This window comes from Cyprinus carpio, chromosome A1, assembly GCF_018340385.1.
Source record: "Cyprinus carpio isolate SPL01 chromosome A1, ASM1834038v1, whole genome shotgun sequence".
Lineage (NCBI taxonomy): Eukaryota > Metazoa > Chordata > Actinopteri > Cypriniformes > Cyprinidae > Cyprinus > Cyprinus carpio.
Genome location: NC_056572.1, coordinates 16,261,158 through 16,277,311, shown reverse-complemented (window position 1 = coordinate 16,277,311; position 16,154 = coordinate 16,261,158). Strand labels below are relative to the sequence as shown.

Here is a 16,154-nt window from a genome sequence, read left to right as displayed (position 1 = left end):
TGCACTTATAAGTCTGTGATCCGCCATAAAGCAAGAAGAACAAGATGCCTCACTGCCTGCCGCTGAGAACCATGCAGGAGAGTTCTAACGGTTCGAACACTGCCTGAATCAGAGGTAAATAAACGATATAAATACTGTTCAGTTTCTTGCACAGACTGATCGGTTTGTGTCTTTACACATCAATGTATCGGCAAAAGCCGCAGGGTTTAATTTGGTTTTGTTTGTGTATGTTTTTTTATTTTTTTTATTTTATTGTATGTTTTAGCCATGATTCCCATCCACTTCCATTATATGACTGACAGACTGCAACGGTTTGTGTTAAAAATCTTTGTTTGTGCTCTACTGAAGACACAAAGTCACCTACATCTTGGATGCCCTGGGGGTAAGCAGATAAACATAGAATTTTTATTTTTCGGTGTACTATCCCTTTAAACAGCAGCAGCTGGTGAAATGAGTGTAAATGCTGCTGAATAAACCATAAAATCTGCTCCATACATTTAGTCCATCTGTTCGGTTGTTTCCCTCAGCTAGAAATATAGAGATCTGCCCGCCCCATCAGCTGCACAGCCAATCAGCTTCCACTACACTAAAGCGCCAGCCAATTACAGAGGACCAAAAGGAAAAGATACAACAGGAAGTACAGAACATCTCACAACAGGTCAGAAATGTAACATCCTGTAACCCGTATTTAAACACAGACATTAAATGCGAGCCGCTCACCGATGCTGGAGTCCCTTCTGAACACGTCTCTGTCAAAGATGTAAAAGGACAGATGGCGGAAACTGCGTGGGATTTCACAATAAAAGTCCTCGCCGTAGAACGGACTGCAGTGAACAGAGACAGAGATATATTGTGGGTTTTATTATAACAATTATAATTAGTTATTCTGTTTTTTAATTAAATAATTTTTCATTGTCAGATTGATGCCATGATGCACAGGTGTTGCTGAATGATGCACCTCATAAACACAGACACAAAGTGTGATTGTATCCTCACCACAAAGACTTCTCTATGGTTTTGGTTCGAAACACTTCCTCCTGGTCCAGGTTGACTGTGCAGTAACAATCCCGCATTTTATTCGGACCTGGATATGGAGGGATGTTCTTTGCTTCACCTGCAGAGACAGACACTCATTCAGTCATTTATGAGGCTGATGACTTATGTGTTTGCAGCCATAATAAGATACAAGCAGTCATCAGATGGCTGAGACACACATTTATTCTGACAGGAAAAAACAATTGCAAAAGGCAGAATTGTAACATCCCATCAGTGCCTCATTTGTAAGTTGCTTTACATAACAGCATCTGCTAAATGAATAAATGTAAATGTAACCGTAAATGCTTCTGAAAAATTTGCATTCTTCCAGTGATGCATAAAATATGACCCACCTGGTCACCTGGAGATGATGGTTCTATGTACATGAAATTATGTGATAATGACAGCTTTGTCAAAGAGAAAACCTGGTTACTATTGTTGATATTAATACGAGCACAACAGAAAGAGACGTGATGTTATTAGTAAAAAGAATACATTGTGTTTGCAATGTGCACTACAAGTAAAATGAACACTGAATATTAACACCCAATAAAATATGCAAAATAAAAACAGTGAAATAAACTTTTATATTAAATGACCAATAAAATATATATAAAGGCATTCTAATCAGAAACAAAAAAAGAGTTGAAGTATTTCTTAACACTAAAGTTGTCTTTACACAGCCAGGTTAAGGCTGCTCTTTGCCAGCGTAATGTCACTTAAGAGCTTAAAAGCCAGACTAAATTATGCCTACTCTGAGCCACCTCAGCCCCAAGGATCACAGTATACAGCTGTAATTGCTGTGTAAATGCATTCATGCCACCACTGAACAGAATCAGACATTCCGTTAAATGCCACTTCAGAAGCGTGCAGTGTAAATTTGGCATAAGTAAATAAAATAAAAAACACCTGGTGGAGAATCTGCAACCAAAATGCACCAGCATCCTCTCGCAATTAAGCATTGTAATTGCATGTACTAACGGTTTTCTATATTTTCACAAACCTTCAAAAATCATTGCACACAGTCAAGCAGATGTAAGCCACACTCTGGATGCTCTGAGATCAGACACAAAACAATAGAGTGTAATATTCAGTGGCCGCAACACAGCACTGGTGGGACAGGGTGGGTTCAGTGCAAAAATCTGTGTGGGATCTGCAACCCAATACACACATCAGACACGTGAGTGGAGGAATGTTGTCAGCCCGCTCGCACACACACATAAACGGACATGCGGCTGAATCAGTAAGAATGCAACACTTTGGGAGGAAGTTGGGTGTGTTGCGGCATGTATTTCCACAGAGTGAACCGGTGTCCTGTTACGCCCTCATCACCCCACTGACATGACTGAAGGTGTCAATCAATCTCAACGCAAGCTTGTTTCCCTTCTGTGAAATAAATATGTTGTTGAAAGCATGCAATGCAGTTTTCATTTCACTGCATGCAATGCGAATGCAAGTGCATGTGGAATATTGTTATCCTTCATAATGCCGATCAACTGGACCGTGATGAGTCACTAAGCAGATCAGAAGCGCATCTGCGGCCGCATCTGATACTGCACACAGACGCTGATGAGGTGCTGACGTGGTAAGCCGATCCATGCATGACATTCCGGATCTAGAAGCATCTCTGTTTCCTGTCCACTCCCTCTCAGCACACATAATCACTGTGTCCTGATTGGATTACAGCACGCAGGTCACTCTGGAGACCACGACACTGAGGGATTACTAAACTAGTACTAGTACTCATACTGGTCAAACCTTAGGGCCCTATAATTTCCACAATGCATAAATCGCAGAATCAAAACATAAAAATTTAATTTACAGTATAACGCAGAATGTCACGTAATTTTACATGAATAAATCAATAGGAGGACCGTACACTTAATTAAAGCACGATATGGACCAGTATCTGAAAATACTGAACCACAAAAAAAAATTATAATAATATTTTTAAATATGCATATTGTGCATGTTTCTGTGTGAATGAGTAGGGCAGTTTAAGAAAAGCAATTGTTACATTTTCATTTCATTACACTGATTTCATTTCAGAAGATTAATTAAAAGGGTCATATGACGTTGCTAAAAAGAACATTATTTTGTGTATTTGGTGTTATGAAATGTGTTTATGCGGTTTAAGGTTCAAAAAACTTTATTTTCCACATACTGTACATTATTGTTTCTCCTCTATATCTGCATATTTTGCATGTCTCTCTTTGTTAACACCTGATTCAGATAATCAGCTCGTTAGAAGTGAGCTCTGTGCATGAACTGCGTTCCCATTGACATGGTCCCTACACATTGTTCATTGCTCCCTACTCCCTGAGCAGGGGAAATCTGTTAAAGTTACCTCACTTCGGAACATTCATTCACGGATTTGCACTGCGCAACATCTTCACACATGAACAAGTGTGACATCACTGTAGTCTTCTCTCCCAGGATCAGGAAACAGTGCACACACTCAAATATTTGGCTTGAACTGTTCTGGAACAGTGTTGTTAATACAACTTAGCCACTGATTTCTAGTTTTGTCCTCTTTTGGAAGACCAAACAAAGTAGTTTGGCTTTCACAACAAAACAGCGTCTCTACGACATGGCGTCAGCGAGAATAAAAGTTACGCCTTCTTTCTTTGTGTGAACATTTGGGCGGCGTTATGCAAATCTTCACACATCGTGACGTAGACATGTGGGGGCGTGTTTAAACAAAGCATTTTAGGAGGCCTTGGATGAGTTTTTAGCCTTAGGGGGGTATTATTATGCAAAATTTTTTTTTTTGTGTTTTTTGGTGTTTTTTGTATGTTTGTGTAGTGTGTGTACCTAAAATGATAAAAATCCACCCACTCCTTTTTTTTTTTTAATCCCCTTAGATCATAAGCAGTGTCTTTCGACTACCTGTTTTCTGACCTGGTGCTAATGTGATGACACATTAGCCACAGGCCCCACCCACGAATGTTGACAGACACTGCCGTTATAACATAGAACCGCCCTGAGCGATTTCACAGGGAGTTCACAGTCCATCATTGCTGCACTGACGAGAATGTCTCCCAAGCGCTTTAGGTGTTCTGTAGCTGGATGTATTAATCCACATAGCTCTCTCCTTACTCCTGAAATCTGAGACGCTGAAGACAAGGTGGATTAATTTTGTTCCTCAACTCTACCGAAATTCGTTTATGTATGCGCAAATCATTTTACACTGGACTGCTTTGTGAATGATGGTCAGTATAAAGCAGGTTTTGCCCAAAAGTTGCTCCTGAAGGATGGAGCAGTGCCAATAGTTTGTGATCCAGCTACACCTCCAGAAGTATCATGTGTTAGTTTTCCGAATTGCCTTTCTAAAAGAGCTTCTTGGCACTTTGTAAGGCTTATGTTGCTAAAGCTACCATTGTCTGTCTGTTTACACTGAGGCTGCCTTCACGTGCTACCAGAATGATCGTGAATAGGAATGTGGGAGTTAAAACTGCATATGAAAGCAATGTGAAGTCGACCGCTGGAATTAGTTGAGCTCATTATCACAAGTGGGGCTTATAAAGTTTGTATGGCACCATGAGTTATTTTTATCACGCCTTGCTCCCGTCTGTGTAATTCATGAAGTGCATTTTTTATGCACAGTACAATCAGATGACTGACTTTTAAGTGACGTGACATACAGCCAAGTATGGTGACCCATATTCAGAATTCGTGCTCTGCATTTAACCCATCCAAAGTGCACACACACACACTGTGAACACACACCCGGAGCAGTGGGCAGCCATTTATGCTGCGGTGCCTGGGGAGCAGTTGGGGGTTCAGTGCCTTGCTCAAGGGCACCTAAGTCATGGTATTGCCAGTCCGAGACTCGAACCCACAACCCTAGGGTTAGGAGTCAAACTCTGTAACCATTAAGCCACGAACTTATAGTGGAGTGTTTATTTGCAAAGGCTAGCACCGAAGCTTGCAATAGAGACTGCTGCAGAGCTTAAAGGGTAACTAAACCCCTGTTCAGAGCCTGACTCCACCCACTGGCAATATTTGAAAAATGCTGAAAAGTGGGCAGAGAACAGCGGAGATAGAGGGGACGAACCAAGGGCGGGGCTGAGCGGGTGGGGCGTGAACCTGAGACCAGCAGTAACGGATTAACTGACAGCTGCTGTCAGAGTCGCTAAAATGGAGAGTGACTGTAGTGACGCAAGTAGCTTTGCAACAGAGCGTTCATCTGAAGTAGACGACTTTTTTCCCCCACCTTCACTTGAAGTGGAGGATGTCGAGGTGTCTGTGGACACAGGGCCAGGGCCTGAGCCATATCAATTCAAGCCGCTGGCTCAAACTGCGGTCCTAACTCCCGCATCGCAATCAGCATCTGACTCAATACAGTGATTTGACGGAACAAGATGGTTTAATACTGCCATGGGCGTGGTAGTTCGTACCAAGGGCGTGGTGAGCTGGAAACTGCTTACGTCACCTGCCACCGCTTACGGCACGTACCACCCCAAACATCCAATAGGAAAAATCAACTGCAGTAGCCACCGTTCAACCTGAAGAGGGCAGCACTCAGACGTTTTTACACCATATATTGTAGTATTAAAACACTTTATACTCAAATGTCAAAAAAGTGACTCGAATCAATGAACAGCACTAATAAAGCCCCATTCTTACAGATCATTAACTAAAAAAAGTTGGTTTAGGGTTTAGTTACTCTTTAAGCTCTTGAAGCTCCGCCCTTTTCTCCACAAGCACCAGCTCATTTGCATTTAAAGGGAAAGGGAACAAGTTATAAAAAAATTATCTGTGAGGTATTTTAAGCTAAAACTTCACACACACACTATGGGGACATCAGAGACTTACTTTACATCTTGTAAAAAGGGCCATAATAGGTCCCCTTTAACTTTTATAAAGAATATCTCTTCTGATTTGAGACTTTAGTCTTTGCAACTTTACAGATCTTCTTTATGCACCAAGAGCTTGTAACACTCCAAAGAGAAAGGAAAACTTGAAATTGCATCATAACTGTTTAAACTGTTAATATTTCATGCATTTCATGCACCTTTAAACTGTTAATATTTCATGCATTCATTTTACCACCGTTTATTTTGATAATACATTTTTATTAAATCATAAGAAAACCTTATATAATCCATAACCATGCAATTTAATAAATAGTTCTTAAATTGTATACATTTTATGAATTCAACTAATTAGACATGTTTTTTGATTTCTAAAATGTAATTTAACCATTAAAATGAAATTTAGGAAAAAAGGGGGAAAAAACAGAAAGGAAGATTTGGAACATTTTCTAACAGTAACTTAGCAACACCCTAGCAACCATCCAAATGAACCTAGCACCTAGTTTTCATTGTCACTGGCACACACACATAAACATCGCATTGAAGACACAACTAATCCACAGGAAAACAGCAAAACAGGAAGTGCTGCCCTCTGTTCCCAGCATCTGTTTCCTTTCTCAACATAAGGACAAGAAAGAGAGAGAGAGACAGACAGAGACAGCGTCTTATGTAATAATGTCTGTGACGTTTCTCTGTGTGTGTGTGTGATATTATTGTCCATGTCAGTCTTGGTCAGCACAGCGTCTGTGACACGCCAGTGATGAGACATTCTTACTTGCAACGGTTTACATGAATTTAGTAGGAACAAAATAGATGTGCTGGCCAATTTCTTACATCCCAACCAACACAGGACATTTGAGAGCAAAACATGAGCATTAGTTAGGAAATGTAGTTGTGTCACAGCGAATCTCCTTATTACTAGTCTTCATCAACAGTGCACTGAATCTGTATAAAATAAACCATACAGTCATCAATCAAATTACAGCTAATTTGCATATATGCATAGATAAATGTTTCATTCATTCATTCACTCATTCCCAAATTCAATTTTATTTTTTCCTAAATTCAATTTCTTTCTGTTGACATTTACAGTTTAACAATTTATTAAAAGTTTAGCCAAATTTATAAGTATGATTTTGTCCATATGATAATTTTCAATCAGTTTCTGCTATGATTCTTTAATTGACGCCCCTGACCTGGAAAATCTGAGCATGTTTCCCGCTAGATATATTTTTACACTATAAACATGAAACATCTGTAAACCCAATAACACAGATGTGTGTGTGGGAATGCATGCTTGTTGCCATGACGACAGACTCACTGCAGGAACTGTTTCCTGTATCGGGGATCGGCAGACAGTGTAAATGAGTGTGAAATTGAATGCGTTTCAGAGAGACGAAAATATCCTTCTGCTGTAGAGTGTCATCATATGGGTGACTCTGTCTACATCTGCAGCCCTTAGGAAAGAGAAATCACACAAGATATCAGGAACATCTCAGCTGTTTCTCCTAGACAGCGATGAATGCAGAATGGAGAATGTGAATGCAAATGGAGACTTTGACTTCTTTTCCTCCTGACTAAAAGACCTAAGTAATCTCACATGTCTCAAACTGTGCTCTGAGGTCTCAACATGAACTCACTAATTTCTCTATAAACTGCTCCACAGACTCTAATGAACAATGACTCATTTGTGTTTGTTAGGATCTTCTGGTTGCTGATTTTTCCCACACAAAGCCAGAGCTTTCCCTAGCCAATCTTTTTTTTCTTCGTTCTAAAAAAAAGTAAACACGGCATCATCTCAAGAAATATCTGCGTACACACAAAACCAATGAAACCAACTCAAAACGATGTAGTGTATAGAGATAAGACAGATTTATACTTTCGCCTGGCTCCACTTCGCGAGCCTCCGCTGACTGCGAGTGGACCTTCCCAAACGGACGAGGTTTTTAAACTTGTCGTGTTCGCCGTTGTACTATTCTTTGAATTGACTGGGGCGATGAGGAGTAATTGTCCTCTAATACTGTCAGGAATCACCGGTGAGAAGAAGTCATTTGCTGGTACAAGAGTTGATAAATTAATAATTTCTTTATGTACAAACTTAAAACAATCTTAAACTACTGGCTTTATTTCACATCAAACACAAGACAACTTTAAACAAATAGTGTATAATTAGTATCTAATGAATTCTAATTCTATTTTTATAAAATGAAAATAAAACCTTCGGATGCGGAGCTGCACGGAAAATTACAGAAAAATGCTGTGCACACTGCCATGCGAAATGAGTTTGCGTGCACTCAAAGTGAACTTCCGGCAACACTGCGATGACGTCATATTTTCCGCGCACTGAATCACACTGGCCTCCTGCAGAGAGATATATGGTGATGAGATATGCTAGAAAAGAAATACAGAAATGAAAAAGGAAAGCTAGGTCAAATAGTCCACTAATCAATTAGAGAGTAGTGGTGGGAGAAAAGCTCGATGCATCGATGCATCGCGATTCGTTATCTAACGATCCAGAATCGATTCTCAAAAATTCTGAATCGATTCTGTGTTCAATTCAAATGCGAGCGCTGTCAAGACTCACGTGACCAAACAAAAAAGACGTTGATGGATGACCGTTCATATGCTGGTGAATTAGCTTCGTTTAAAATAAAATGGACAAACTACGACCTGCACCATCTCATTTAAAATCGGATGTGTGGCAACATTTTGGATTTTCTGAAGACATCGAAGGTGTCGTTGATAAAAGCCATACTGTGTGCAAAGTCTGTAGCGCCAAATTCAAATATTTCGGCAACACGACTAACATGAAGAAACATATTACGCGGTTCCACTCAGAGCTGGAGAAACAGTATTCTCTTCCAATCACGAACACTCCCGGTTACATTCAAAGGACCCTGGATCAAGTAGCAAAGCTTCCACCGAATTCTGAAAAGGCAAAACGAATTACCCGATCAGTGGCGGGTTTTATTGCCAAAGATCTGCGCCCGTACTCCGTTGTGGAAAACCAAGGATTTTGCACGATGTTACAGGTACTTGAGCCACGATACACTTTGCCCTCGCGTCGTTATTTTAGTGAGACGGCTGTCCCCGCACTCTACAGTGAGTGTAAAGATCACATCTTAGAATCCCTAAGTAATACGGACAGAGTGGCAATAACATGCGATGCATGGACATCAATTACAACAGAATCGTATGTCACTATTACGGCACACTACATTACAGATGAGTGGAAGCTTGCAGCTTGTGTTCTGCAAACGCGTGCTATGAGCGAAAGTCACACAGGGGCGAATATTGCTGAACTACTGCACAATGTTTCAGACGAATGGAAAATTCGGAACAAAGACTTGGTTTTGGTGAGTGACAATGCCTCTAACATGGCTGTTGCAGCACAGCTCGGCAAGTTTTCACATGTGAGATGTTATGCGCACACACTGAATTTGGCTTCCCAACGAGCACTGAAGTTGCCGTCTGTGTCAAGGTTGTTAGGGAGAGTGAGGCGGATCGCGACTTTTTTCCACCGCAGCGCAACTGCAAACCATCAGTTGAAGGAGAAGCAAAAACAACTAAATCTTCCGTCTCACAAACTGAAATCAGACGTCATCACTAGATGGAACAGCGCATATGAGATGCTTGAAAGATTTCTTGAACAACAGCCGGCTGTCTGTGCTGCGTTACTATCACAGGAGGTGAGAAAAGGAGCGGCTGAAATCTTCACTCTCACGGAATCCGATATTTCATGCAGTGAGGATGTGATAACTGCTCTTAAGCCTATGAAAGATGCCACACTTCTGATGTCAGAGGAGAGCAGCCCCACTGCGTGTTTAATTGCCCCATTGCATGCTAAACTGATCCAGGACATGAAAGAAAACACTGAGGAAAAATCAGTGATGATCAGGGAGATGAAGAGGGTCATATGTGAGGACCTCAGCAAAAGGTACACCACTGACCAGGAGACTAGCCTTCTTAACAAATGTGCTTCTCTCGACCCACGCTTTAAGGCACTGCCTTTTCTTTCCAAAGAAAAGAGAGAGGAAACTTACAAAACAGTGATCACTGAAGCTTCATCATTACAAGAGGTAATTATTTTATCATCATTGACTAAATGTTTTAGCATGTGACATTAGAGTGCAATATTACAGTCTCAATATTATTAAGGCTTATTTGTGTGATGATTTCATGTCTTAAATTAATTAAATTAATCTCTAATTTCTTTAAATATTTAAATATTTATCAGTGTGTAAATAATAATGTATACTGTGACTTACATTACCTCATTGAATTACTGGAAGAGTTATTTTTTTATCTACACTCTGTTTATTTTAATTTCTTTTAATTGCTTAAAAGCAGGAAGTGCATGGCAATCTAGAAGACAGCACTGTGAAAGAAGCCAACATCTCAGTGAGCCCACAGCCTGAAGTCACAGAGTTGCAGGATGACTGTCCTACTACTTCAAAAGGAAGAGCTTCATCTCTGCTTCACAATCTGCTGGGGAAGACCTTCTCTGATGTTTCAGATACACCATATCATCAGTCACCCTCTGCCTTGGTTGAAGAGGAGATGACCAGGTATTGCAGTACCCCACCACTCCCTCTAACAGAGGACCCCCTCAACTGGTGGCATGTCAACAAGGTGTCATTTCCTGTGCTCTCCAAAATGGCAAAGAGATATTTATGCATTCCAGCAACCAGTGTGTCTGCAGAGAGGGTCTTCTCCACTGCAGGTGATATTGTGACAGCACAGCGAAGCACACTTACTTCTGAACATGTGGACCAACTGCTGTTGTTCCTACACAAAAACGTATTATAGTATTATATAAGATAAACTATGGTAGGCCAGCCTAGATGTTGAATATTTAAGTTTGTATTTAATTTGTTCCCTGACATTTTTCTTCTGCATTAGCCTGTTTTAAATATTTTTTTTGTGTGGCTCTAGACATTTTTTGTTAAAATGTTCAAAATAAACTGAAAAATTGTCACACTTTTGTTTTGTCACACAAATTGAGTGTGTTTGAGTGTGCAAATTGATTACACAGTGTGTGTATTGATCACACAAATTTTTTTTTGTCACATAAATTGTCATACAAATTGAGAACTGTTTATTCTTAATGATTGTTCATTGCAATTGTATGGCTTACCATTCATTCAGAGTTTGTTAATCCTGAAAATAACTTTGTTAATAAATTAAAAGTATTGAAAAAGAAATATTCATAATCCTTTTTAATTTGGCAATACTGTCAAACAGATATTCTAACTATATACAAAAAGCATAGTAACTCCAATTTTGGTGAAAATATAAAGTTTAGAGTATTTTTTGCACAGCAGGATAATTAATTAAGAATCGTTTTGGGAATCGGATCGTTCCTCCCAGAATCGGAATCGGATCGAATCGTTAAGTGCCTTAAGATTCCCACCTCTATTAGAGAGTCTTATTTTTTTTCCCCTTTGGCAGTGGTAGTGATTTGAAGGGGATGAAATAAGACAGGGTTTCCAAACTGGGGCTCATGAGTTGATGAAATTTTAAATTAAATGTATTATTATGCATTAAATTAAATGCTTTTTAATTAAATGTAAAAAAAATTATAATAATTTAGAAATAAAAACATCAAAATAAAACACTTAATAAAAAATGTAAACATTTTATTTGATAAGTTGTATGTGTGACCATTAAGCAACATCAGAGAACTGTTAAGCAGGGTTTTATAAAAAAATAATAATAATAATAATAAATAAATAAATACATTTTCCCTTAAATATGGGTTCTTTTCGATTCCCAGTTTTGATTCCAGTGTGAATAAATAATGATATCAAACATTTATCCCGTGTTTCTTTTTTGCAAACCATTTATTGGAGCTGAATACCATGAACAAAAATCAACATTCATATTTATGAATGAATGATTCAATGACTCACTCAAGATGTACTTGTTTCATTACTGGATGAATCAGCTTTCTTGAACGAATCTCTTGTATGATTCAAAGACAAATACATTTTAACAGCCCCTTTTTGCCACCTACTGGCATAACAATGTAATTTGTTGTAATAAATCTTCATTTGAAGTTCCAAATTACTTTTAAAAGGTGATTTACTCTATTTTAATCACTACCTTACACATCGTACACACAGTTTATATCTGAACTATAAACTTTTATCCCAGTACTTCTGTGATTTGAATGTTTGTAACACAGAAATAATGATACTGTGTGGTTGAAAAGACTGTGAAGCCATTTCATTCATGACAGATGACAGCTGCTCTCTTGAGGTCAATGGCAGCGTGAACACAAATTTAAATGTTCAAATCACACTGGTGTGATCGTACGCTGCACAGACGAACCAAGTGATCACAACATTGATCGCACACGTCAAGGCTGGAGGAATGAAACAGACGAATCATTGTAATTTAGGAATAGAATCACGTTAGTGTTTGAAAAGTGTTTGCGATCTATTAAATTAAAGTGTTTTGTCATGTTGGTGGTGACACCTCTCTTGCAACATTTTTAGCTATCACAGATATTATACTTATCTTTTTTGGTTTCTGATCACAAACTTTGCCAAACTTTGGAGTGCTTAGATTAGTGAGTAAGGTCCTGGCAGATGGAAAAAAAAAAGCGCATAGCAATCAATAAGCGGAATCAAAATTTAATTGAATTAATTGAACTTAATCGAATGAATCACTTACCCCCATGTCGTCCCAAACCCGTAAAAGCTTTGTTCGTCTTCGGAACACAATTTAAGAAATTTTGGATGAAAACCAGGAGGCTTGTGACTGTCCCATAGACTGTCAAGTAAATAACACTGACAAGGTCCAGAAAAGTGTGAAAGACATCATCAGAATACTCCATCTGCCATCAGTGATTCAACCGTAATGTTATGAAGCGGGGAGAATAATCTTTGTAATCAAAGAAAACAAAAATAACAAATTATTCAACAATTCCTTTCGTCTGAAGACGAACAAAGCTTTTACGGGTTTAGAACGACATGGGGGTAAGTAATTAATGACAAAATTTTCATTTTGGGGCGGAGTATCCCTTTAAGTATCCAATTTTGGAATCGGAATTCATTTTCGATTTCTTGTCAGAGCTCGTAACCCCCTACACCCTTGATAGCTGGTCTTTTGCCTGTTCCACCACCTTGTTTAAGATCTATGGCTGATAGGGCTTTCTCTCCATTAGCTCCAAAACTACGTAACTCTCTGTCCTCTGAAATTATACAAGCAAAATCTCTTAGAGTATTTCCTTTCTAACTCACTTTTTTTACAGTAGCTTTTTTTTGATTACTTTGTAATTGTTTTATTTAATTCTTGAATTGTTTTTATAGAATGTTTTATTTGTATTGTGTATCTGAATGCATTTCTTTTATATGTCTATTTTCTCTTTTGTTTTATCTTATTCTTGAAAAGCACTTTGAGATGCAACCTTTAAATGCGCTATAGAAAATAAAATGTATTATTATTATATTATTTTATTTCAGCTAGTTGTCAAGGCAACATTTCTCATTCTCATTTAGTTTAAAAATTAATATTAATAAATAAATGAAAATTCTAGATGCATTTAAAAAACAAAAACTAGTAAAAATGACAAAAACACAACAAAATTACTAAAACTTTAACATGTACAAAAAAAAATATTTACAAAAACTATAATAGTATATCAATGATAATAAAAAGCTGCCGGGTACATTTGCTGATAAATTATTGAAATATTAAATTACAATTTCATTGGGACTTCAATAAAATATTTTAGCTCAAAGAAGTATGGCTGATGAAAAAGTTTGTGAATCCCTAAACTAGTAGATCTGGAGGTGTGATGTAAACCAGGTAATAGTTTGTACAGAATCTGTGGTTGCAGTGAGATACATGCACACACACACACACACACACAGATCATGTTCTTCACTTTGACCATTTACAGTTAAAGAGCCAAACGGCTCCAAAAACAGACACAAACCCTTAAACACTACAGACACAGATAAAGACAGACAGAGACAAAGACACAACAGAGCTGGTGTGATCAGCGTGTGAGAGCACGACCCACGCTACAGAGAACTACAACAGGAAATGAGATTGCAGGAATGGAATTCCGACTTCATCCAAGATGTAGTTTAATGTCTGTAAACATTAGCGTTAGTGGGACATGAGGACCTACAACACAACAACCACGTTCCACAGATTCAACAAGCTCTGATCCCTTCAATAAGAGACCCAGAAATGACAAACGGACACTGTTATTAAAGAAACAGAAGAAAAACAAAAAATGAAAATTTGCTTAAAATGTGCTCACCCTCAGGCCGTCCAGAATGTTTATTCTGTTTCTTTATCAGATCTGGAGAAATTTAGCATTTCATCACTTGCTCACCAATGAATCCACTGCAGTGAATGGGTGCCATCAGAATGAGAGTCAAAACAGCTGATAAAAACATCACAATAATCTACAAGTAATCCACACGACTCTAGTCCATCAATTGATGTCTTGTGTAGCCACAGGCTGTGTGTTTGTAAAAAAATAAATCCATCGAGATGTTGTTAACCTTCAAACTGTTGCTTCAGGATAAAATACTAGTAGTAGTAAAATACATGCCTAGTAATACTTATATTCCATAATCCATAATAACGCGATCCAGTCCATCCCCTGTAGTCCTCTAACATCTAAATCCACCCACATATTTGTTTAGAACGGTTTTGGCTTGTAAACAGTGTTTGATCTGTGCATATTTCTCTCACTTTAGACCAGACCAGACTTTTTCAATCATTCTGACGGCACCCATTCACTGCAGAGAATCCATTGGTGAGCAAGTGATGTAATGTTATATTTCTCCAAATCTCATGAAGAAAGACACTCATCTACATCCTGGATGACCTGAGGGTGAGGACATTTTCAGCAAATTTTATTTTTTTGGGTGAACTATTCCTTTAATGCTGTCACAACAAGCAATGCGGACAGTACACTAATGAAACTTTTGTCTTCATTTACTCACTCATGTCATTACCAACAAAATAAGCAGACAAAGCAAATATTTATCATGATGTTCATGCTGTTCTTTATCATACAATGACAGCAGACAGTGATCAGGTGCTGTCGAGCTAAAAGCATCACAAAATATTTATAAAACTGTAGTCTAAATGATCCACATGCTGTATAAGAACGTTGAATGAGAAACAGATGGAAATTTAAACCGTCCCCCTCCACTATATTTCAAATCTTATTTGCATTTCCACATATTCAAAATTTGAACAACACGTTCAGTTACGAGACACGACAAACTGACATCAAACCTGCCATGACATGTTTGAATATAGATTCATCTACAGTTTGAGGAAACAATGATAGAATTTACATCTTTGTGTGAATTATAAACAGACTGACACATCTACACCTGTCATTTTGAAAGTGAAAGTGAAGCGATGCGTGGCCAAGTATGGAAAGTGAAAGTGAAAGTGACGTGACATACAGCCCAGTATGGTGACCCATACTCGGAATCTGTGCTCTGCATTTAACCCATCCAAGCACACACACACACACACACACACACACACCGTGAACACACCCCCAGAGCAGTGGGCAGCCATATTGCTGCGGCGCCCGGGGAGCAGTTGGGGGTTTGCTCAAGGATGTTTTAATACTTTAAGCATTTTTTTTTGGGTGGGGGGGGGGGGGGTACGGAGTGTCGGTAGAAGCCGATGCGCATTGCTTTATTTTTCATCGTCATCAGTCTTATATTTTTGTATATTTTGCTGGCTTGTGTACTTACATTATCCCACATGTTTCGAAGAATGTTTAAATCCAGAGAAATAAGCAATTTTAACTAGTGACATGGACCGTGTCCATAGTGTCATTGTGTCACCTGCCAATGACATCATAACCCCTTGATTTACGGTTTTGTTTTGTAGAAAAGATGGAAACACCAAAGACGCTTTAATATGTTGCATTTTAATAGACCGCACAGAGTAGCATTATAACAGAACTTTAGAATGTATCTAGTAAGATAAAACAGCGCTGCTTTTTTCCCCCACATATGCACGACCGGAAGGAGGGGAAGTGGTTGACTGTGGAATAATAAAAGCTCCGCTGCTTTCGAGACATGTGTCACGCTCGTTCAGCGGCCTTGTTTTGCTTCGACGGCTTTCAGCCTCACCCTGCCTCATTCTACTACATTAATAAATCATTAGCTCATCCATGAACATGATTTCTGCCCAAGTCCCGTTGGATTGCATCGGCTGTGGGGATGAAGATGACAACTCCCATGATTCCACACTTCCACACAGCATCATCAAACTATGCTACCTGGTCTTTGTTTATTTTGAATA

At 38.7% G+C, this 16,154-nt stretch overlaps 1 protein-coding gene across 2 annotated transcripts in view; it reads right to left on the bottom strand.

Moving 5' to 3' along the window:
• LOC109053195 (ras GTPase-activating protein 3-like) overlaps positions 1 to 16,154 on the bottom strand; it is a 79,595-nt gene that overhangs the window by 45,995 nt on the left and 17,446 nt on the right. For both annotated transcript variants that reach the window (XM_042751567.1, XM_042751647.1), the window contains exons 2-3: positions 997 to 1,114; positions 721 to 824 (exon numbers count right to left, since the gene is read on the bottom strand). In XM_042751567.1, the coding sequence (XP_042607501.1) occupies positions 721 to 824; positions 997 to 1,114 (222 nt within the window). The remainder of the gene's footprint in view (positions 1 to 720; positions 825 to 996; positions 1,115 to 16,154) is intronic.